Genomic DNA, 24,182 nt, shown 5'->3' on the forward strand with positions numbered 1-24,182 from the left:
TCACAAAGGGTCAGACTGAGAGACTTTCACTTTATCTTTCAAGTAATACATAAGAAAAAACTCAACCTAAAGAAATCTCTTATTTTTCTTTTTTCCTGCCAAATTGTTTTCTGTCTTACTAAGTGATAAAATCTCTAATAAAAAAGAGAAACCTGGTATCTTGCTTTTCTCCCCTATTTGCAGTCACTGTTTTTTTAAGTCTTGAAATGAAGGGAGTTCAGTGGTAGATAGCAGTGTGAGAAAGAAGGCTGCTTATACTCTTTGCAGGTAAGATGAGGATAGCTGAGAGGAATTTTAAAAATAAAAGGTAAGGAAAATGGCCAAATATTCAGAATAAGGCATCGTTTTCAATTGACTGGATAAAAATAGTTAAAATGACTTTAATCGTAAACATAAAACTTTAATTTCAAATACTATAGATGGAAACTAAAAAAGGATAAGTTGCTTGTAGCTCTTTTAAGACCAAAGCAAATTTAGAAGCAATCCTTGAGGATGTTATCTAATCATATTTTCATATTATTTAATAACAGTAAATTTGACATGGCTGTCTATTGTAGACATGATATATTTCTGTCAACTGTGCTGAGATATAGGAAGATAAACGTTAAGTAAAGATCAGAAACTAGTGAATTGATAACACCAAACATTTTTCATAAATCCCTGTCAAATCTTTCTCAAGATTTTATTTAAAAGTTTTAAATATTTTATTTAAAATTTTATTTAAGAGCTTTAAATACTATTTTGTGTACATATTGTTTTAAGTCTAATATATAGTCAAGTAATTTCAGTATTCTCTGTTTATCCTATTAGATAACATGAGTGACAACATTTCTAATCAAGAAAATTATTGTTATTTAAAGTGAATTAAGCAGTCATCTGAAATTTTAAACACTTATACACCAGCTGAGAGCAAGAATATAATCATATTTATTGATGTGTCTCTCTGGGGCTCATCACATGGCTCATGCTTACACATGTTATAGAACCAACCTAAATGATGAACAACTTGGGTCAAGACTACAGTGTGGATTAAAAGCTTACTTCCAATCAGGTCCTGCTCCATATGGGAAATCTGTGGAGCAGGCTAAGCACTTGCCTTGATCAGTTGTATTCACTTTTCCTTCCTGTCTGCTGACCAGTGATGAGGAGAACACCACTAAACATTTTGATGATTCATTGTTAAGTCTGCACGTCATACTTTTACCCTGATCTTTATGTGGCTAAAGTCTTAATAGCCTCCCACACCAAAAGTCATGTTTGAAATACAATACATTAACAATCTGAAGCTGACTTAGCTGTGAAGCAGGATACCGAGAATAAATAGATGAAATTCTAGACATTTCTAAAGAGGATCCAGCTACTTAATGGTCACTGAGGTCTTCAGTGAATAGGTGTGAATATTTCAGTGCAGTCCAACCTGAACTGAAAAGCAGTTCTTACTTCCAAATTTAAATACCTCCTGTGCATATAAAAAAAGAGTTTCATTTATTAGTCCAAAATGTTACTATGATTTGGGACCTTGAAAAAACATTCTCTTTTTCTTGGGCATGTTCTTCAGCGAAAGGAAGTTGGGAAGGGTAGGCTAGAGAATGGAACTTGTGCTTGGAGGCCATAAAGTTGAGACGTCCTGTCTTTCACCTCACAACAGGCGAGGCTGGGCCGAAGATGGTTGAGTAAGTACATTTCTCTGCCAAAGTTAAGATGATGAACCATGGGTGAACCTCAGCAAAATTCTATTCATCCACTGAAAAGCTGTTAGCATTTGGTTACTGAGGATCATCCAAACCATTTTCCTCACAGGTTGGACCCATTCTCTTTGGCGGGCAATTGCAGCGCCCATTAAGAGGGTCACAGTGAGCTGTGTGGACACACTGGCACTTCAGAGAGCAGTTGGGTCCATACTGGCCTGACCTGCATTCTGTGAGGGGAAAAAACAAAAATAAAACCAATTCAAATATGCGTTTCAATCAGTCTTTTTACTACTATTTCTTGGAATTCAATAAGATAATGATAGGCTTGTAAAGAATTCTGGTTAACCATTGATATCTTTTTCCCATGCTAAGAATGTTATATAAGAAAGTAAGGACTTTAATGGGAAACAGGAGGAGGCTGAAGAGTGCTAAGAAAGTCAGTGACAAAATCAAACAGATGAGAAGACGGGACAGCAACTGATATTTTCAAAATGCCTTCTCAAAATTAGATTATTCGATACAGCTTATAGTAGCGCTTTGTGAGGGACAGGAGGAAAATGGATTCGTTGTCTTGAGGTCAGAAAAAGGCAACACTTACCCAGAGAACACAATATATGAAATCTGCCTTTAGGTTGAAAACACAATTACTTGTGCTTATGTTGCTGAAAATGAAATGACTTTAAATTCAACTCTTTCGTCTCTTAACATATGTTGAAAGGATTATAGATCTCATGGAGGATCCTGCTCTATGTACTAAAGGGTTATAACTATCTTTAACTTGAATTGCATTGTGATCACAATCAGGAGAGAAATGAAGAAAAGGAATTAAAAGGTGTTAGCTTTATCAAAATAACAACACATGGACTAAAAAAAAAGTCCCCCTTCCAAAATCACACCCCAACCTGTGTATTTTGTCTTAGTCTGATATCCAGCAGAGACTTAGCAGAGAATTAACAGGTTCTGTTTCTGAAGGATTGTGAGCTTGGGAAGAAAGCCAAGCCCAACCCATGGAAACAGAAAATGGTTTCACATTTCTTAGGCAGTCAGGCAAGACTGGGAAATAACTCAATTTACCAACGTTTAAGGACCAGAGAAACTTAACTTTGCAATAATAACATTCATCTAGCTCTATGCCATTTTTCAAAATGGGTTCCTAATATATCTTAATTGGCTCTAACAAACACCTGTGAGGTAGGAAAGGTAGTGAGGTAAGCTCTCTCATTCTGGAAAGAGATGAACAAAGGTTTGAATGTCTTAAGGGAACTTCTCAAATGTTAGACCCCTGGAAAACGACAGAGGTGAATTTCTAAATTCTCAAGTGCTCATTCTTTATTCTGCACTACCATGTAGAAAGACACCAGGTATTAAGCACATGGAAAAGAAAGCCCAAATCAGAAAGTGGAAAGCTGGAAGGTAGAAAAAATTAGAGATAGCAATATAAATATAAAGATACAGACACCTAGAGTAGATTCTGAGTCTGTGAGCAAAATTTTGTTAAACATGTCTTTCGGGTCTCAAAATTCTTTTTGCTGGGTTAGAGATTCACCCTTAATATTCCACAAGCAGTGCATGTTTATTTTAATTTTCTTTCTTGGATAATGGAGATAGATTTAGGCATGAGAGGCATAGCTCTCATCTTAATTAACTAGTTGCATTTAAAATACGAGATAAAGGAAAACATATGTCAATTTTACAATTAATCTTTTGACAGAGTTTCAACATGAGCAAACAAATTCAATCTCTTCCTAAATCAAGGAACAACAGGTAGGCAGAAGGAACTCGGGAGGTGATGCAAATAATACTCTGAAATGAATCTTTTTTTTTTTTTAATGATCAAACTTTATGAACAAACAAAGCTGTGTCATTTTGAATTTAACCTAACACACCCACCGCTGCCTAGTGTGTGGAAGGATTACTTAGTTTGGTCTTAAGACCTAGTTTTCTTAGTTTGAAAAAGAGTTATGAGTCAGGATCTCTCCTGAGCTGTTCAGAATCTGATTTTAATTTACAAAAATACCACATTTTCATGTTAATAATGATGTGTATTTAAGACATCTGTTTGAATGTCTGCAAATGTTAATTTACCAAGGGGGTGGGGAAGTAATCCAATAAAAAGCTGCTACATTCTTTTATGAATTAATATTATGGCTGTTTAATAGGTTCTTTACCAGAGTTCAAATTAAAATGAGGTCTTTTATCTTTATAGTGCCTGCATAGACACAGCTGTTCACAGTTAATATCGCAGATGAACTGTGCCTAATTGAAAATAAAAATGCAAATAAAAGAGCCCGCAGTACGTCTGTGTAGGCCATAGGTACCCCAAAGAGCTCACAACGAGAGAGGCCTTGAGGTGCCCACCTAGAATTAACAAGTTAATACAAAGCATCCACTGTCATGTGGCAATTTACTTGTGGATGAAAGAGACTATGTAACAGCAAATTCAGTCTATAGAAACTCCATACAGTAAGGTTTTAATTTGCAGCTTGTCCATCAGCTCTCCCGGTTTAGTGGCTAGTTTTAAGTCATTGCTAAATGTTGTTGGATAGAACTTTCTGAAATGATGAAAATGTTCTATACCAAGTTATTCGATACTGTAGCCACTAGTCATATGGCCACTGAGCACTTAAAATGTCACATATGACTGTGGAGGTGAATTTTAAATTAAATTAAATTAAACAGCAATCACTCTGGTTAGTGGACAAGGCAGATAGACAACTGAAAGCAGTTCCTATCCCTTTCTTTTCCTTGAGAGGCAGTATCTAGTGGGGATGTTAAAAGTCTAACTCTAGATCCAGACTGCTTGTTTCAAATCCCTAAGCTCCCATTTACCACCTATTAACCTTGGGCAACTTACTTAACCTTCAGATCCCAGCTTCCTCACCTAGAAAACGGGCATGGTGATAATAGTAAAGGCATCTAGTATAAATGAAAATGCCTGGCTGATAATATGCATTCAATATACATTAATGATTTTCTTGAGGATTTAGATGAAACCACAAACGCTAAAAGCACTGCCTTTTGTGAGCATTTCATTGGAGACTATGTCCTGTGGCTTCATCATGATGTCATGTAGGTGTTTATTCTGATGAATTTAGTTTAGATGTGACCAAGTTCAGGTGCTTCTGTCTATCATGACTCCATTCAGAAAATGGAGAAAGGAAGCGAGAATGAATTTTAAAAAAAATTTTGCTGAGGCTATCATGTGCTAGACCTAATTCTAAATGTTTTTGATAAAAGATAAGTAAACATGGATTCGACTCTCAAGAAACTTGTAATGCAGTGAAACACAAGGATTAAAGATACAAATGAAGCAGATTTTCAGGGAAGAAATGTCAATATCAGTAAGCTCCTGAGTTTGAAGATCCAAAGGATTCCTAGTGAATACTCAAAACCTCTTGGCCTTTGTAATTCTGCACAGAAGGGAAGAAGGAGGGGTTGGAAGGAATACAAGACTCTTAATGAGCCACTGGAGGTTCCTTATTCTGGACTAGATACAGATGTTTACACATATAGTATCGTCTTCCAATAGCATCACCCAAGGCCTGAAGCCAGAGTACCTGGGTTCAGATCTTGGCTCTGCCACTTTGCACTTTCTGTGCCTCCGCTTCCTCATCTGTCAAATGGGAATAAGAACATCAATGATTTCACAGGGTTGTGATGCGGATGAAATAAATATAAGCAAAGTTTAGGGCAGGGCATGGCATTCAAAGCAAGTCGTTTTTATTGCTATTTCTCAGCAGCAAGGTGGGGTGGGGGAGATGGATGTTAGGTGACTAGCACTCTCCTGTAGCGTAGAAGGTTGTTGTATTTATTATGTGTTCAGTCACTAAGTCGTGTCTGACTCTCCGACCCCCTGAACTATATAGCCCACCAGTCTCCTCTGTCAACGGGGTTTTCCAGGCAAGAACCCTAGAGTAGGTTGCCATTTCCTCATTCGGGGATCTTCCCAACCCAGGGATTAAACCTGTGTCTCCTACATTAGCAGACAAATTCTTTACCACTGAGCCACCAGAGAAGCCTGACCTGGAAGGTTACTGAGGCTTTTACATCATGATTGAAATTCTAGATTACAGAATCACAGATTAGTGCTGGAAATGATGTTAGAAATACATAGCCTCAAACCTCCTTTTTTTTTTTTTTTGCATTTCTTTGCATTGGCAGGCAGATTCTTTACCACTGAGCCACCAGGGAACCATTCTTTTAGTATTCCTTATAATGCTATTTATTTATTTACTATTTCTCCAGAAGATGGTAAGCTTCACTATATTCCCAGTCTTTAAATAGCAAGCACATAATATGTGTACATTTTTTCAAATTGTTACATAATAAATGAATAAGTGAATAAAGGATGGACAAGAGATACTATATGTACAGTTCTAGTGACCTATGAGAATAGGATATGGAACTAATATATAGTTCCTTTTTTAAGGCAAGAACTTTGATTCAGATAAAGTCAAATGACCACTATCATTATATTATCTTTATAATTATTGGGGTTGCTGTAACTATATGCACAAGAGCAAACATAACATAAACTAAAATGAAACTTGGGATTATTTATTGAAAACTATGTGGTTCTGTATTGTTTTGAATTGACCAGGGCTTAATTATATTTGACCATGGCTTAATTTGGACCAGGGCTTAAGAATATTTTATTTCAAACTGAGTAGCCCACTTTCTCACCTATATATCTTCATCCACATTCATGGCTGTTATTCTGCTGATGAATGCCTAGTTCACATCTTTAATATTTTCATAAAGCCCTTGAATCTGTTTCAGTACCACTGAACCCAATGCATGTCATCCTTTTCAAAGTATTTAATGAAATATTTCTCATTCAAAGCAGAATCCTTTTCCATTGAAGACTAACTGCTTTAGTGGTGTTTTGAGATCCTAAATAGTTTCATTTAGGGGAGAGTAAAAATTTGGACCAATCAGCAATAAGATCAGGACTTATTTTACTGCTTGTAAGAGTGAATTCTTGTCACTTTAGTGTCCACATCAGAAGCTCAGGTGATTATTCCATGTTTGAGATTCAGGTTTACATGTTTCCCACCAGATGGAAAGATCTCACAGTCAGAATTCCCACATCAATGCTTAGAAACACCCTGGCTATACCTTTTTCACACTGGTTGCCATGGAAACCTGCGGGGCAAAGGCACTCTCCACTGGCTACATCACAATTGGCTCCATTTTTGCAGTCACAGATGTGAGCACAATCCAAACCATAAAATCCAGGAAGGCATGCTAGAAAATGGAAATGTCAAAACACTGTTTTGGCTTTAAGAATAAATAAGGTAAAAATTAAAGGATATACTCTAGGTAATCTCTTTCCCGGGACCAAAGAAAGAGACAAGAGGCCCAGAACTGGAAAGCAAGGAAAAATTACATGGAGAAGCAAAGTGACAGTATGTTCGTCATGCAGATTTGTGAATATATCAGTGCCATTCTCAACCACTAGTCTAGAAAAGTCCACAAGAAAATGTAAGATATCTTCAAGTAGATAAAGTTGATTTGCTGTAATGCGTTATAGTCTGACAAAGACTTCATCAAAACCCTCTAATAACCTAAACACCTAAAATAACAATGTTTTATAACTTCAGATCCAGGCTAACTTTAGCGAGAATTTAAAATTTTTTAAATAAATAAGAGACTATCTGTGGAAGGTGATTCATATAGCTCTTGGTATTTGAAGTCCTGGGGATAGATAATGGAAAGGGATAGAAAGAAAACAGGGGAGGAAAAAGAGGAAGAAAGTAAATAAAAGAGAATATGATGTATATGTATGGAGTTAAGTTAACATCTTATGAAGAAATCATGTTTTAAAGTCAGTGAAACTTAATCTTTAAAAAATTTCTTTAGATAGCCCATAGAAGTACAATGTAGAACTGTTTCTTAGCAAGTCCAATATAATCTGTTTTTCCTCCATGGTTGGAGGTATTTTTGTGGCTGAACATCAGAAGTAATTGGTTTAGATACCATGTGTCCAAACAAATGCATTCCTTGGAATGCTAAAATTGTCCTCTGCCCAGGGAGATGCTCACCCTGAAGGAGGTATGTGAGAGCTAATTTTGACAGCAAGCAAAGGATTCTCATTTATTACTTGAGTTTTGTCTATGGCTATACTCATTACTCACCAGTGGGAACAGAAGGGGTATGCAATTTCCTTTCCCTTCAATTATCCCCTCTCTCTCTCCCTCTCACTCTTGCTCTTCACACTTTCTTCCTCTCTTTGTGTCTCCCAACCCCCCTTCCCAGGCACCTAGAGTTGGATTTGCCTAGTCTTCAAGTGTGTGACACTTCAGCATAAATGGAGTTACTCAGGACATATTCAACATTAGGAAAAAACTCACATCAGAGAGCAGAAAAAGAAGGTAAAACCAAAGAGATGAGGAATGAATTATTTTGTATGATATACAGTCAGTCTTCCATCTTCTAATCTCATTTTAACACTTAAAAAATGAATAATAAAGGAAGATATAGTACAAGTTTTCTTCTATTCGATCTTATATAATTGTTGTTGACAATACATAAAAAAATCAAATCTCCTCTGTCCATGGGTATTCTCCAGGCGAGAATACTGGAATGGGTTGCCATACCCTCCTCCAGGGGATCCTCCCAACCCAGAGATCCCCCAGGTCTCCTGCATTGCAGGCAGATTCTTTAATTCTTTACCGATTAAGCCACCAGAGACGCCCAGGAATACTGGAATGGGTAGCCTATCTCCTCTCCAAAGGATATTCCTGACCCAGGAATCAAACTGGAGTTTCCTGCATTGCAGGCAGATTTTTTTTTTTTACTAGCTGAGCTACCAGGGAAGCCTCCTTTATCTCCCCTATTTTAATTATATAAAAAAACTGAGCTCATAAATGTTGGTTTGCTCAACTTTTCCTTTTGTCTAAATAATATTATCATTCTTTCATGTCCTTTGGCTTAGAACTTTAGAGTTATCTTTGATTCCTACATCTTCCTCATCTGTATGTCCAAGTCAATTGCCAAAAAGCAGTCAATTGTTCTTCCAACATACTTTTCTGTTCATCGATTTACATTTTGATCCCAGAATAGATTTTTGAAATCCTAGATCATCACGATAGCTTCCTGTGTGGACACAGTCAATGGCTACTTTTCCTAATAGTTAATAATGTATCCATTTTATAGATTTCTTTCACCAGAGGGATGTCCCCTGTCTGCTCAAAATCTTCCTTGGTACCCTACTGTAAGCAGGATGAAATTTGTGGGCTTTGAATAGAAACTTTTTTCCCCTCTTCTGTATCCCTTATTCCAATATTGAAAACAAAACAAACAAAAACTACATGTTGTTTACTTTCATACACCCTAACCCAAGAAATATCAGAGTGCTGGCAATAATTCTAAACCTAGAAAGGCTTACTAGAATTTGTTTCTGTGAAATATGTTTTCTAGAGCCTAAAGACAGGTTGAAACAAGTGGAAACAATTTTAAATATTGTTAATATCACTGTGCTGTGTTTAGTCGCTCAGCTGTGTCTGAGTCTTTGTGACCCCACAGACTGTAGTCTGCCAGGCTCCTCTGTCTATGGGGATTCTCCAGGCAAGAATATTGGAATGGGCTGCCATTTCCTTCTCCAGGGGATCTTCCCAAGCCAGGGATCCAATCCAGGTCTCCTGCATTGAAGGTGGATTCTTTACCATCTGAGCCACCACTACAGAGGCTTTAAAAAAGACTTGATTTGTAAGTAATTAATGTTCATCAGCTTTTACAACATGCATGCATGCGTGCATGCTAAGTAGCTTCAGCATGTCCAACTCTTTGCAACCCTATGGACTGTAACCCACTAGTCTCCTCTGTCCGTGGGATTCTCCAGACAAGAATACTGAAGTGGGTTGCCATGCCCTCCTCCATGGGATCATCCCGACCCAGGAATCAAACCTACATCTCTTATGTCTCCTGCATTGGCAGGTGGGTAATTGCCCACTAGTGCCACCTGTGAAGCCTTTTACAACATGCCTCAGTGCTAAATGCTTCCAAGTATCTTCTTATTTAATCCTAATGATGACCTTTTAAGGCGAGTTTATTATTATCTTCATTTTATATATGATAAAAACTGAAACTTATAAAAATTTTGTTTATACATATTTTATATGGCAGAGGCAGGCCATATACAACTATTCTAGAGACTAAGCTCTCACATCTTAATCTCTTAGCTATATTGTCCATCAGGGTTCTCTGATGTCAAAGACAAATTATGGCAGAATTCTCCCTTTTCCTAGTTTAGTTGAAAATATAGAGTCCAAATGAAGAAATGATATAAAGAAATATCAGTATATTCAAAAAGACCAACAGCTGACCCCACTGCATGTGTCTGCCTGTGTCTACTGTAGATAATCATAGAACCACAGACATTTTTTTAAACAGCTATTCTAAAACGAATAAAGAAGTTCAATTACTTCATCATCATGATAGTTCTCAACACCTAGAACTTAAATTAGAGCTATGAAATATATTGCAAGAATAAACATTAAAATATTAACAGTTTATCTAGTTTGATATAATGTGAATGTATTATTTTATGATTTAAAAATATTTTTTAAAACTTATCAGCATCATAACATGCCCACTCATTTTCTCTGCTTACCATGTTCACAGTCTCTTCCGTAGTAACCAGGGAGGCATTCACATCTTCCAGAAAACCTACTGCAAACTCCATTGTTCTGACACGTGCAATTAAAACGGCAGCCTGGACCATAGTAACCAGGAAAACATTCTGAAAAAGAAACCACCAAAGAAATGACTCTAGTTAAGACAATTGAACCTGTAATGAATTTGAAGACAGAAATAAACAGTACAATTAATGAAAAAGACAAATCATTAGCCAATGTGATCAAAATAAAAGAGGAAAAGTACAAATACACACACTTTTTAAAAAAAATGTGCAATGATCATCAAAAGGAATCGATATAAAAAGTATAAGACAAATAAATACACAAACCTAAATGAAACAGAAAAGTTACAGAAGACAACTTACCAACATTTTCCTAATTTGAAGCAGAAAACCTTAGGCTAGTTATAACAGAAAAACAATAGAGAAAATAGAAAACAGCTCCAATTAAAACAAACAAAAAAAATCACCACTCCTGAGCTTCACAGGTAAATCCTATAAACCTTTACAGTTCAGATCATCACCTTATTACTTATATATATTCTATAGTATTGAAAAGGAAGGAAAATTCCAAACAGATTTTATTATGTGAGTATAACATCACTTCCAAAACCCCCCCAAAAATGCATAAAAAACTATACTTCAATTTTACTTATGATATTGATGCCAAATTCATAAAAAGTACACAGAAGCCAATAGCATATTATAAAGTAATATATCACAACTAATGTTTATTCTAAGAATATAGTTATGCAATATTAAAAATTATTTGATAAATCCATCATACTTATCAGCCTAAAGAAAAAAATCATATTACTAATTTAACAAATGCAGAAGAAATGTTTGAATTATAAAGTCATTTAAAATTCAGTAAAATGATGACTAAATTAAAAAATTAATAGCTATGTCATAATATGAATATTAAAATCCAGTGTTTTACTTTATTGGGGAACAAAAAGCTTACACAAATGGAAAGATAGACCATGTTTGTTCTTGGATAAGATGAGTTAATATCAGAAATATGCTAATTCTCCCTAAAACAATAATTCTCCCAGAGGACAATAAAACAGTGGGAAAAAAACTGATTTTTTTTTTCCTGCATCTGGATGATTTGGTTATAAATTTCATTTGGAAGGACAAATTAACAAGAATAGCACCAGGAAATCCCCAAAAAAGGAAAGTAATGAAGGATGGCTAGCTCTGTCAATATCAAATACATATAATAAAGATTTCCTAATAAAAACACTATTGCATTTTCACATAAACAGATCAACAGAATGGAACATCAAGAACTATATCTAACTGCATATTAATGTTTAGTTGTCAATGAAGCCTACATCTCAAATCAGTGGGAGAGATAGACTTGTGTGATAACTGAACAGCCACATAAGGGGGAAATGAATCTACTCCTCAGATGATACACTAAGAAAAATATTTTTAATTGATCAGAGAATTGAATGTCAAAAATGGTGTCATACAAGTCCTAAAAGAAAACATGGCTGAATTCTTCTAAAACCTGAGAATGGGGAGTCCATCCCTAATTAAGATTCAACATTTTACAAAATAGAGAAAAGATAACTTTATAACAAAAAAAGAAAACAAAATCCTCTTGAATAATGCAGAATCTATCATTCAAAGATGCTCTTAATAAAGCACATCACCTGGGATTCATACTCTTGCATCGTCAATCCTCTTGTGGAATGTGGGCTGAATCCATAACTGACTGTACCCATGAGAATGTGGTAAAAATGATGATAGATCATTTCTATGTCTTAGGAAGACCTGACAACTTCTGCTTTAAAATGTCAGCTGTTATGTAAGAAGCCCAATAATCTTGTTGGAGAAAAAGCCTTGCAGTGATGAGAGTGGCCAAGACTGTGAAACACATAGACTCTGAGCTCACTTCCTCCCCTGGGCACATTGAAATGACAACTATTTACAACATAAGTAGACAATTTATAGAAAAAGAAATGCAAAATTCCTTAGCCATTAGAGAGGATGCTAAACATTATTCATAATAATAAAAATGAAAATGAAAACGCCACTAATATAATAGTTCTCACCAAATTGCATAATATACTCCTTTGATAACCATATATTGTTTATGAGGAAGAAATATGGTTATAATCTCACATGAAAGATAATTTGTCCATATGTTGCAAAGTTACATTTGTAATTATCCCATGACTCAGTAACTCTTGTATATGTTTGAAATGTTCCATAATAAAAGGTTTAAATGATAGAATCAGAACTTAAAATATCTCACATCCCAAATGCTTGAGAGTTATCTAACTTAAAATCAAAAATAAAATCAAGAGCACGTCTATTCTACACAAAATGTTATTATTCTGCTTTTGGAGTCCTGAGTATCACAATGTTGATAGGAGCTATCTCCCTTGAATTAAGGGAGGAGATCCATGGTTTTAAAAATTCCATGAAAATTGGTCTCCCTTGAATGTTGGTTTTAAATGGGCTGTCATTTCAGGGTCATCATCCTCACTTTCAGATGGGAAACTATTGGGGAGATGCTGTGAATGTCCTTATGGCCCAGAGCAAGGTATCAGCAGAGCAGGAATTAGCATTAGGGCCCATGCAATCCCACTGCAAGATACTTTCACTTGTGCTGTGATGCCGAGTTTCATGACAGTCAAATGAGTGGTGAAAGGTGGTGGGTAATTACGCCCATTATGAGAGTATGTCAGGGTCCCAGGTCTAAGGAGCCAGAGATCCCATAGTTGGAATCAACTCAGTATAAATTCTCTGTGGATTATTTTTCACTCAGGGAGCCCCAGTGTTAGGCCCCAAGAACAGTGTTCTCATCCATGCTGTGTCTCACCACCCTTTCTCAATGTTCTGAAAAACACAACACTATCTTCTCAAAAGAGTGTGCTCTAATTAAGCGCATGCTTTCCAGTGCTGTACAAAATAATCCACTGTGGTTTGAAAAGCAAACATTAGAACAACTATCGGTATTTATTTCTATCCACTCATTATCAATTTTTCTAATGTGGAGCAGCACATGATTATCACTTCTAAATAAAAGTACATTTATGGTGGCACATGATTAAATTTCTCCTGATGATGTGCAGCTTCAAGACCTCTGGTCCCAGAGTACTCCTCTTCACGCTCTGAAGCTGGGCCCACTCCTGATGTGAGCTGGGTCTGCCCAGGGCCCCGCATCCTGTGCCCTGCCCACCTCAGAAATTGGCTGGAGGGGGAGTGGGATTTAGGTCTCACAGGAGCTCTTTTACATTAATACTATTTCAATTACTTATTCCGGTAACAAGGTAACAAAATCAATTGGTATTAACATAACACTATTTTTATTAGAAATGCAATCATAAACTATAAGCAACTTGCATAAATGTATTGGAAAATAACCCCTTCACAGGTTTCTACCATATTTTATCAATGAATGGCAGTATGCTGTAGATTTTATTGAATAAAAGAAGGTAGTAATCAACTTACCTTTTTCACAATCATTTCCTGTCCATCCAAGGGGACAGGTACAGCTTCCATCTACAGGATTGCAAAGGCCACCATTTTTACAGGTGCATTTTAGTTCACAATTTGGGCCATATTTTGTTGGAGGACGTACTGCAGTAAAAATTCAAAAAATCAAACTAAGTAAAAATGTCATGCAAGTAAATATTTTTCTCTGCTTCAGGTAGACTAATCAAATCCATATAGCAAAATCATTTTTGAAAATACTCAAATTAAAACAAACAACTGCTCAGATATATCCTTCAGGTAGTAAGCACATCAATGTCATTCATTCAAATTTTCATTCACTCAATAAATATTTATTGAGCTCATAACTATATGCCTGGTATACTTTAGGAACTGGAGATGTTCTATGAAAAACAGAGATCAATCTTAGATTAGTGATGGGAGATTTTATGTATTTAATCCCATAGTTGATAAAGATGCATTAGTCATTTGCTGCTTAATGTCTCTGTGCTGAAATGTGAAAAGCACTTCAATACAAAGTGGTAGGTGACACAAAAAAAATGTACTGGCAAGAGGAGTTAAGATACACATGAGTGAAGCTAACCAGACGTAAGGGAAATTGAGCCTTCATTGTCAGAGGGAAAATAATTGAATGATGGGAAGTGCCACCATTGGGAGAGGAACCATTACTCACATTTATTTCATTTTGCCATGAAGAACATGGGCCCAACATAGCCAATGAATATGCTTTTTTTTTTCAGAAAAACTCAAAATCCATATTTTATATGAAATCATCTAATATTTGAAAGTTGGCAACTAATTAAAATTGTTTTATAGCACTGTGGAAGCCAAAACTATGTCAGCCAATTCAAACACATTTGTGGCTAGATTTGGCCAAAGGCCTACCATTTATACCCTCTAGTTTATAGTAGCTTTACATAATGATATTTTCCACATGAATTATCTCATTTAATGCTTTAACATATTTCTCTGATGTGGGTAACAGTATTCTTATTTTACACTTGAGAAAACTGCAGCTGAGAAACTTAAAGTCTTGCTCACGCTTAAGCAGCCAAAAGATAAGACCCAAGATTCAAATCTAGAACTTCTGACTCTCTTGCTATTTTAGCTAGCAGAAGAGATGTTAGAGGGCTAAAAAAGTTTTAACTTGCTCTAACTGCATGCGTGCTCAGTCGTGTCTGACTTTTTGTGACCCATGGATGGTAGCCTGCCAGGCTCATCTGTCCATGGAATTTTCCAGGCAAGAATAGTGGAGCAGGTTGCCATTTCTTATTCCAGGGGACTGACCTGACCCAGGGATCAAAGCCATGTCTCTGTGTCTCCTGCATTGGCAGGCAGATTTTTTTTAACCACTGTGCCACCTGGGAAAACCAACTTGCTCTTGTGTTTGGCTAATAAACAACAGAGCGCATACTTTGATTTGTATGACATTCTCTCTCTCAACTTTATTTAAATGAATAGGTGCACTTAACTTCAGTATCAAATGCTGCTGCTGCTGCTAAGTCGCTTCAGTCGTGTCCGACTCTGTGCGACCCCATAGACGGCAGCCCACCAGGCTGCCCCGTCCCTGGGATTCTCCAGGCAAGAACACTGGAGTGGGTTGCCATTTCCTTCTCCAATGCATGAAAGTGAAAAGTGAAAGTGAAGTCGCTCAGTCATGTCCGACTCTTTGAGACCCCAGGGACTGCAGCCTACCAGGCTCCTCCGTCCATGGGATTTTCCAGGCAAGAGTACTGGATGGGTTGCCATTGCCTTCTCCGCAGTATCAAACGAGAGAAGCATTTTAATTTTATTAAAAAAGAAAACAGATATGGTTGTACAATTAATGTTTGAAACATCATCGTATGTATTTTTGGTTTTTGCCTTTAAGGCAATTAAGCAGAATCAAGACACCATGTCTTATACTACTAAGATTAACTTTATTTGTGTCCCTTTCACCCTTCCAAAACAATTTCATCACCCAGGAGGCCTATTCATCTTCCAATTTGAATGCTGAAATGTACTCCTGAAACTGGTGAATCAGTTAAAAGATGGGACTTTAAGATAGGGCTTTGGACAAAAAAAAACAATCAGAAAAGTGAGGAGTGCTTAGAAATGTTTCTTTCCATTGTTCTAAGTCCTAAACAATATTCACACAGAATTGTGTGAATAACTTTAGAAAAGTTATTGTAATTACACAATGAATATTTCAAGCAGTATATCAAGGTATATTACGGAGAAAAGTGTTCCATCCCTCAGCTCTATCTTTCAGTCTCCCTTCTAAAAAACATTACTGGTACTTGCTTTTTCCTGTATAGGCTTCACTTCAAAGAGACTTACCCTGACCACTTGATTCAAAATTTCAATCCACCTAATACTTTCAAGGGGCTTCTCTGGTGGCTCAGTGGTAAAGAATCTGCCTGCAATGATCCCAGGCTTGGGAAGATCCCCTGGAGAAGGGAATGGCAACTCACTCCAGTGTTCTTGCCTGCAGAATCTCATGGACAGAGGAGTCTGGTGGGCTATACAGTTCATGGGGTTGCAAAAGAGCCAGTCAGATACTACCTAGTGAGTAAACAAAACTCTCAAGCCGTACATCATGTTCTTTTTTCTCTTATCATAGATCTTACTCCCTGTTAACATACATAAAAATCACTTATTAACTATAAAAGTTAACAGTGATATTGATGTCATTGTTAATGCAAGTTCATGTGACCAACACACAGGAAGGTCAAACAAACTGAAGCATCAGAGTTTGGACCAAAGAAAGGTTTATTGCAGGGCCCGCAAGGTGGCCCATGCTCTAAAAAGCCCCAGCTCCTCACAGGGTTGCAGCAAAGCGTTTTTAAAAGCCAGGTGAGGAGAGGGGTTCCAGGGTCTGTGATCAGCTGGTGCACAACTCTATGACTGGCTGATTGTGAGGTAGGAGGGTGTTGTCAGAGGGATTAACATGATCAGTTCTTAGACTCCAGCAGGCCTGGAGCTGAGTGCTCAAGGTCAGTAGGTAGTTTGTTGTCTCCATTTGTTGGAGAGGGGGAGTTTTTCTTTTTTTTTTTTTTAACATCTGCAAAACAACTCAGGAAATGGGCACCAAATACTGTTATCTAGGTATTTCAGAGAGGAGCTAAAGCAGAGAATATGGGGGAAGGTCTTCCCTGGGAAGGCCCCTTGGGGTCCTGCTCAGTTACATCATAACTACCGCTTTACTTTTGTTCAAAAGTACTTGCTGTCTGTACCTATTTATTTACCTTGATTTTATTCTAGTCTTTTTTTTCTTTTGAAGGTAAGGTAGGTGTTATTTTTCTCTTGCTATTTTCAAAATTTGTTTTTTTTTCAGTTTTCAGAAGTTTGATGTTGTTATGTCTTTTGTGGATTTCTTTTGGTTTATCCTGTTTGGCATTCACACAGATTTTTTTATTCTGTAGGTTTAAACTTTTTGTCATGTTTCGGACATCTTCAGTCATGGTTCTTTTGACTCCTTCAGTCCTGCTTACTTTCTCCTCTCCTCTGGGACTCTGATGACATGAAAGGCTGAGTTTTATTTATTTATTTATTTGTTTTTTCCCTCCTACAGATTCCCCAAGGCTCTGTTCTTATTATTTGGTTGTTGTCATTTCCTTATCTGCTGTCGAAATTGGGTCATTTCTATGATCTATCTCTGAGTTCACTAATGTGTTCCTCTGTCCTTTCCAAACTGAGATTTTTACAGTTTTGGTTTTTGTATTTTCCAGTTCTAAAATTTCCACTTGGTTCTTCTTTATGTCTCTTATTCTTTGTTGAATGTTTCTATCAGAAAAAAAAAAAACCTTTTTTTTTTTTGTTGGTCAGTGAATCATTTTTATGATGGCTTCTTTAAAATTCGTATCAAATAATTTTGATGTCAGTGTCATTCAAGAGTTGGTGCCTTTCGATTATTTTTTCTTATTCAAGTTGAAATTTTCCTGGTTGTTGGTATAATGAATAATTTTTTAATGAACCTGACATTTTGAGACTCTGGATCTCCTTTAAATCTTCTGTTTGAGCAAGTCTCCTATGATACTCCACTGACAAGGAAAGAGGTTCATCTGTTAAGAGGCTGAAGCCCAAGTTCCCCACACAGCCACCAAGGGGAGCAAGGGTAAATGTGCCTCATGCCTGCTGGGCCATGGCAAGAGTTGAGGCCTCCACTAGGCTGACATCCTACCTGAGAGACTCTTAATGGCTTTATGGGTAGAAGTGTCTCTTTATGGCTTCCTACTCACTCTTCACTGACTTGCCTGGAGTGGCCTCATTGCTGCTTGGTGTTTGTGAAAGTCCTGACTGCCCACTAGACCCCCTCTGACTCCATCTTAGCTTGGAAGGGTGTGGTTTCCTCATCGCCTGGTGGGTGCAAGCTGCCGCTTTCCACACGGTTTCCACTGTCACTGCCAAGGTGGCAAAGCATCTGCCCCCCAGGACTTCTCTCACCCCATCCTGGTGCAGTTGAGGGGTGCCTTATATACCCCAGTGGAGCTTAAAGGATAGAGCTTATGCTCTTTATGTTACAATCTCGGCATTTTTTATCATGTAAAATATCTACATATTTATCATATTCCATGTCACCATAATTGCCACATTTGTTTTAAACTTAGCCTTAATTAAAATGGATTTAACACCCACTAAATGTCTTTTTTGGAGAAGGCAATGCCAACCCACTCCAGTACTCTTCCTTGGGAAATCCCATGGATGGAGGAACCTGGTAGGCTACAGTCCATGGGGTCACGAAGAGTCGGACATGACCTAGCGACTTCATTTTCACTTTTCACTTTCATGCATTGGAGAAGGAAATGGCAACCCACTCCAGTGTTCTTCCCTGGAGAATCCCAGGGACAGGAGCCTGGTGGGCTGCCATCTATGGTGTCGCACAGAGTCGGACATGACTGACGTGACTTAGCAGCAGCAGCAAACGTCCTTTTTACCAGAGATTTTCTATGTATTACTTGGTTGCTCAAATTTATCTTCTAGTAGTTTCTTCAAAATATTTTATGGTTACTATATTGCCAGCAATTTTTGATGATTAAAAATTATAGTTTATTTCCCATCATGTTATTCTTGGATAAAAGTTTGTGTATAAAATACTTGAATCACATATTTTCCCTAGAACTTTGTAGGTTTTGATAGCCATAAACTAGCCATAAATATTGCTGTGAGGTATCAGGCCGACTTTTTTTCCCTATCTCTTCATATTAGATCTCATATTTTTTCTTATATCCTCAATAGAATTTCCTCTCACATATGATCAAGCCTAACTAGTATTTCTAGGGATAGAATGTATTCATTCAATCTGTAGCAACAGATCTTCTTTCATTTCATAGGGGGAAGAAAATCTTGATTATATTTGAATATTTTCTTTTCTATTTATATATCTATTTTCTTCTATTTCATTGTTTTCACTTTCCTCAGGTATATTCTCCATGTACATGGCTATCGCATCAGCAGATTTCATTCTCTCATTACCTGAGTTCAATGTGGTCTACATTTATATGATGTGAGGTTTAATTTTCACTTCTACTTCTTTCTGAGCTCTGCCAGCTTATTTTTTCATTTCCCTTTGTTGTCTTTTCATTTATTCCATGAACCCACGTATCTCTGCCTTGCACTCACAATTTATAGGGAACACTTTTTCATTATGTCCTTCGGATGCTTGGAATAAATTCAGTTAATATTTTCATGGGCTCCATAACAAAACTCTTCTGCTCCATGTTCATCTGCTTTTTGTTTTCCGATTCCTTTTCTCCTTCTTACAGAAATTTCACTAAAAAAATCTTTGAATGGTTTCATATTTTGGTTCTAAGATGAGGAAAGGTTTTCATGTTCACCAGTTTTTTAAAAAAATCAGATTAGCTTTTGTGCACCTGCAATTTTTATGGGGGGATGGGCATAGTATGGACTGGGGCTTCCCAGGTGGCACTAGTGGAAAAGAAGCCACTTCAAATTTCAGGAGATGTGGGTTGTTTCCCTGAGTTGAGAAAATCCCCTGGAGAATGAAATGGCAAGCCACTCCAGTATTCTTGCCTGGAGAATCCCATGGACAGAGGAGCCTGGTGGGCTACAGTCCATGGAGTGGCAGAGTCGAATACGACCGAAGCAACTTAGCATGCATGCGGTATGGATTAGAGGCTAGAAAAATGATTTTGGTTATTAGGATGCCTCCTTAGCCCAGAATATGACACAAAGTCATGGGATGTGGGTCATGTATTTGTGCGGTGAGTTTAGCCTCCCTTTAGCTGCAAGATTGCTTACAGTTCCCTCTTCTCTAGTGAAGACTTGAAATGATAATATATCTGTGCACTTCCTCATTTTATTCAATCCTCCTGCACCTTTGTGACATCCACTTGGGTTCAAGAAAGCTCCTGCAGCCTGCCCACACACCCAACTTTTGTATTTCAACAAAGGATCTTTAGATTTGCTCCTCTGTGTCTGTCATTGAGAAGCAGCTCTTCTGTTGGCTGCAACTGAGAGCCGTAGGGGCCGGCATCCTCTATGTATGTATTTTCATTGAACACTTCTGTTATTATGATAATCTTATCTAGGACAAAGAAAGTTTGACAGTTTTAAACCAAGATCATGTCTTTTTTCCTTCTCTCATTTTTCTTACAGCTTTCAGTGGCCCTCTTGAAAACTGATGACACAAAACTCTTCAGTTGTTGTCATTGGACACCTCCAACACACAATTCGAGGTAGTTTTACAAAAACTAGTTATTTAAAAATTTGCTCCTCGTTAAGAATATGCATAAATTATTCTGTGTTTGTGTTCATTTTTTTGTTTACTCCCCCAGTAAACTATTTCCTTTATAACCCTACAGGAGTGTGTACTTCCACATGATTAAAGCCACATTTTAAAGCATCGTAAACAATTCCCACTTAATTCTAAGCCCTGGCACTGCATCTGCCTTTAGAATTTAGCTTAATTAGTGCCTGGATGAACAAGGTGACCCTGCAGGCATTGTTACCTTGCTGACACCTGGCTCCCATCTGGCCAGGTGGACACTGGCACCTTCCAGTCACTGGGTCACACTGTCCTGAGACACAGGAACACCGCTGGACACAGTCCTGCCCATAGTAACCTTCGGGACAAGCTGTAGAAAGGAGAAAAACAAAGCAGTGCAAAAGGAAACCAGATTTTCCTTAATAAAGCATTTCGCCAGTCAAGATTTGTAAGAACGTGTAGATACGTAACCTTTTCTTTTAATCAAATAGGTTTCCCCGACTTGCCCTCGGTTTTCAATTTAAAAGGTTACTATGGGGGGAAAAAAAAAGACTTGTTCAAATTGTTGCTTACTTAGTGCAATTTCGGAGAAGGCAGTGGCACCCCACTCCAGTACTCTTGCCTAGAAAATCCCATGGACGGAGGAGCCTGGTAGGCTGCAGTCCATGGGGTCGCGAAGAGTCGGATACGACTTTGCGACTTCACTTTCACTTTCCACTTTCACGCATTGGAGAAGGAAATGGCAACCCACTCCAGTGTTCTTGCCTGGAGAATCCCAGGGACGGGGTCGCACAGAGTTCGACACGACTGAAGTGACTTAGCAGTAGCAGTGCAATTTTAGTTGATATCAGGAATTCCATCCAAATATCTACTGTCAGACATTTATGTATGTATGTGATATGAATGACACTTAACAGGCTCAGTCTTGCTTCGCTGCGTGGCTGTCTTAGGCTGTGTGTGTATGTACTCATCTTGAGTACAAAAGTGAAAGTGAAGTTCACTCAGTTATTTCCAACTCTTTGCAACCCCATGGACTATACAGTCCATGGAATTCTCCAGACCAGAATACTGGAGTGGGTAGATCGTTCCAACCCAGGGGTTGAACCCAGGTCTCCTGCATAGAAGGCAGATTCTTTACCAGCTGAGTCACAAGGGAAGCCCAAGAATACCGGAGTGGGTAGCCTATCCCTTCTCCAGCGGATCTTCCCGACCCAGAAATTGAACTGGGGTCTCCTGCATTGCTGGTGATTCTTTACCAACTGAGCTATGAGGGATGCTTCCTCTTAAAGTGCACTCGGAAAATTTAGCTTACACTTCTGTGCCTTATGCTCACATCCCCAAATATTTATTTATGTATTGATTAATTTCTAAATTTATTGTGCATTTATCAAAACAAATATGTTAAATTACCTTCAATAGATTATATCTATTAAATTAATTGCATTAATAAAATTTAAAATTAATCTATTCATAAATTAACACATTTATTAATTTTCTTGCTTGTTTGTTTTGCTGCAATCTCATTCTACCAGTTCAGTGAGATGCTTACCAAAATAGAGATAAAACAAAGATAAAATAAATATCTGTGAGGTTCAATCAAAGGGAAAATACTATGATAGTGTATACATTGTGTGCTGAGTTGCACATGACTGAGTTGCCCAGTCATGACCGACTCTTTGAGACCCCATGGACTGTATCCTGCCAGGCTCCTCTGTCCATGGGGATTCTACAGGCAAGTAAACTGCAAGTAGGTTGCCATGCCCTCCTCCAGGGGATCTTTCCAACCCAGGGATCAGACCCAGGTCTCTCACATTGCAGGTGGATGCTTTACTTAGTCACCAGGGAAGTGTGTATACATAAACAAATATCATAATTCTTTGAACTTGTAAGAGGTGACAGAAAACTTGGCTCTGACCTCGATAGCTGTCAAAGCAGAGAAGGAAAATTGCTCAACTACAAGATCGTGGCTTTCTGCAGACAAAACTCCTCCCAACATTCAAGGAAACCATGACTTTTGAAGATTCTCTGGCCTAAGGAAATTTCTCCAACAATTTTCTTTGAAGAACAAACACAAAGGAGCCAGTTAGAGCCTTCATTGGGAGATGTTTATGGGCTGGCTTTCACTCAAAGATAACTTGGCCATTGAGGCCTCAGAGGCAGTATCCATTAGGTTTCAATTTTCTGCCACTTGGAGCCAGGAATTTGTCTTATTCATCTTTTATTCTCAGAACAGCAGGATACTGAAGCAGAGTAATTACGGTTACCCTTATATGAAGAAAACAGCACAACTACCTGCTGGAGGAAGATAAGCATTCTGGATGTCTTTACCATACAACCATAACTCTGCCTGATCACAAACTTCATTATCATTCTTCCAAATAAAAGAATCTCAAGTTCACAATTACAGTCCTTCAATCTTTAAGATCTTTATTCTTATGTGGCAGCCTGGATAGGAGGGAGTTTGGGGGAGAATAGATGCCTGTATATGTATGGCTGAATCCCTTTGCTGTCCAGCTGAAATTATCACAACACTGTTAATAGGCGATCCTCCAATATACAATGAAAAGTTGAAAAAAAAGTCTTTACTCTTTTGTTAAGCAAAAGATAAAGAATGCATGTGAAGTTGTTTCAGTCATATCTGACTCTTTGTGACCCTATGGACTGTAGCCCGTAGGCTACCAGGCTTTTCTGTCCATGGGATTCTCCAGGCAAGAACTGGATTGGGTTGCCATTCCCTCCTCTAGAGGATCTTCCTGACCCAAGGATCAAACCCAGGTCTCCTGCATTGCAGGCAGATTCTTTACCACTGAGCCACTTGGGACATCCACCAGGGAAGATACAGAATAGTGCACAAAAAAATATAATAATAGTGGACAGATCAATAAAAGATCACCAAGCAAACATCCTCCTCAACAGAACTAGGTTAAGGAATACCAGGACATTGCCAGGATCACCTCCCCACCATGTCCCCTCCAACTCATTGCCTCCTCCATCCTCCCTAAAGACCATCATCATCTTGTGAACTGTCTAAATAGTTGGAAACTAACAGATTTGATAAAAGCAAAATGTGTTTGCTAAGGATATTCCCACAATGTCTAAGCCAGTGCTCTGTATGGCATCTTTAATTCATATCTGGTCCCTTAAATTTTATGTCAGTAGTTACTTGTATGATGTTGCTGTTCATTGCTCAATCATGTCCGACTCTTGGCAGCCTTACAGACTGCAGCATGCCAGGCTTCCCTGTCCTTCACCATCTCCCAGAGTTTGTATGATAGGTAGTTATTTAAGATCTTTGGATTTTCAGGAAATGATTACTTTTAGGTAAGGGGAAACTACTTAATTTTGAGCTAGAAAATTGCTGAGGATAAATGAAATTGTGGAAATTTGGACAATGAATCTGACATTGTGTACATAGGAATCTCCAGTCTGCTCTGATCTTGCCAAACACATTTTCTTATCCTGACTTGAGTCCAGCGTTGCTGGGGCAAGAGAGGTTGTGACCAGAAGGCTTCCTGGCTGCCTTCACTGCCTTCAGCTCTCAATCAAATTCCTGCCAGAAGTACTCTTCAACCTAGAATTTACTCCTGTTACTGCAGTAAATCATTATGTAAAATAAATGCAAAAATATGTACTCTGTGCAGTTCTTTAAAACTCTGCTTTAGCATATCAAATTCAT

General features: G+C 37.8%; 1 protein-coding gene across 1 annotated transcript in view; it reads right to left on the bottom strand.

The window, feature by feature from the left end:
* Window positions 1–660: 660 nt before the first annotated feature.
* Window positions 661–24,182, bottom strand: part of LOC122444958 (EGF-like and EMI domain-containing protein 1) — a 627,705-nt gene continuing 604,183 nt past the window's right edge. The window contains exons 20-24 of the mRNA XM_043473804.1: window positions 20,751–20,876; window positions 13,798–13,926; window positions 10,306–10,434; window positions 6,810–6,938; window positions 661–1,918 (exon numbers count right to left, since the gene is read on the bottom strand). Coding sequence (XP_043329739.1) covers window positions 1,767–1,918; window positions 6,810–6,938; window positions 10,306–10,434; window positions 13,798–13,926; window positions 20,751–20,876 — 665 coding nt within the window. The 3' untranslated portion in view covers window positions 661–1,766. The remainder of the gene's footprint in view (window positions 1,919–6,809; window positions 6,939–10,305; window positions 10,435–13,797; window positions 13,927–20,750; window positions 20,877–24,182) is intronic.

This window comes from Cervus canadensis, chromosome 7 (assembly GCF_019320065.1).
Source record: "Cervus canadensis isolate Bull #8, Minnesota chromosome 7, ASM1932006v1, whole genome shotgun sequence".
Classification (NCBI taxonomy): Eukaryota; Metazoa; Chordata; class Mammalia; order Artiodactyla; family Cervidae; genus Cervus; species Cervus canadensis.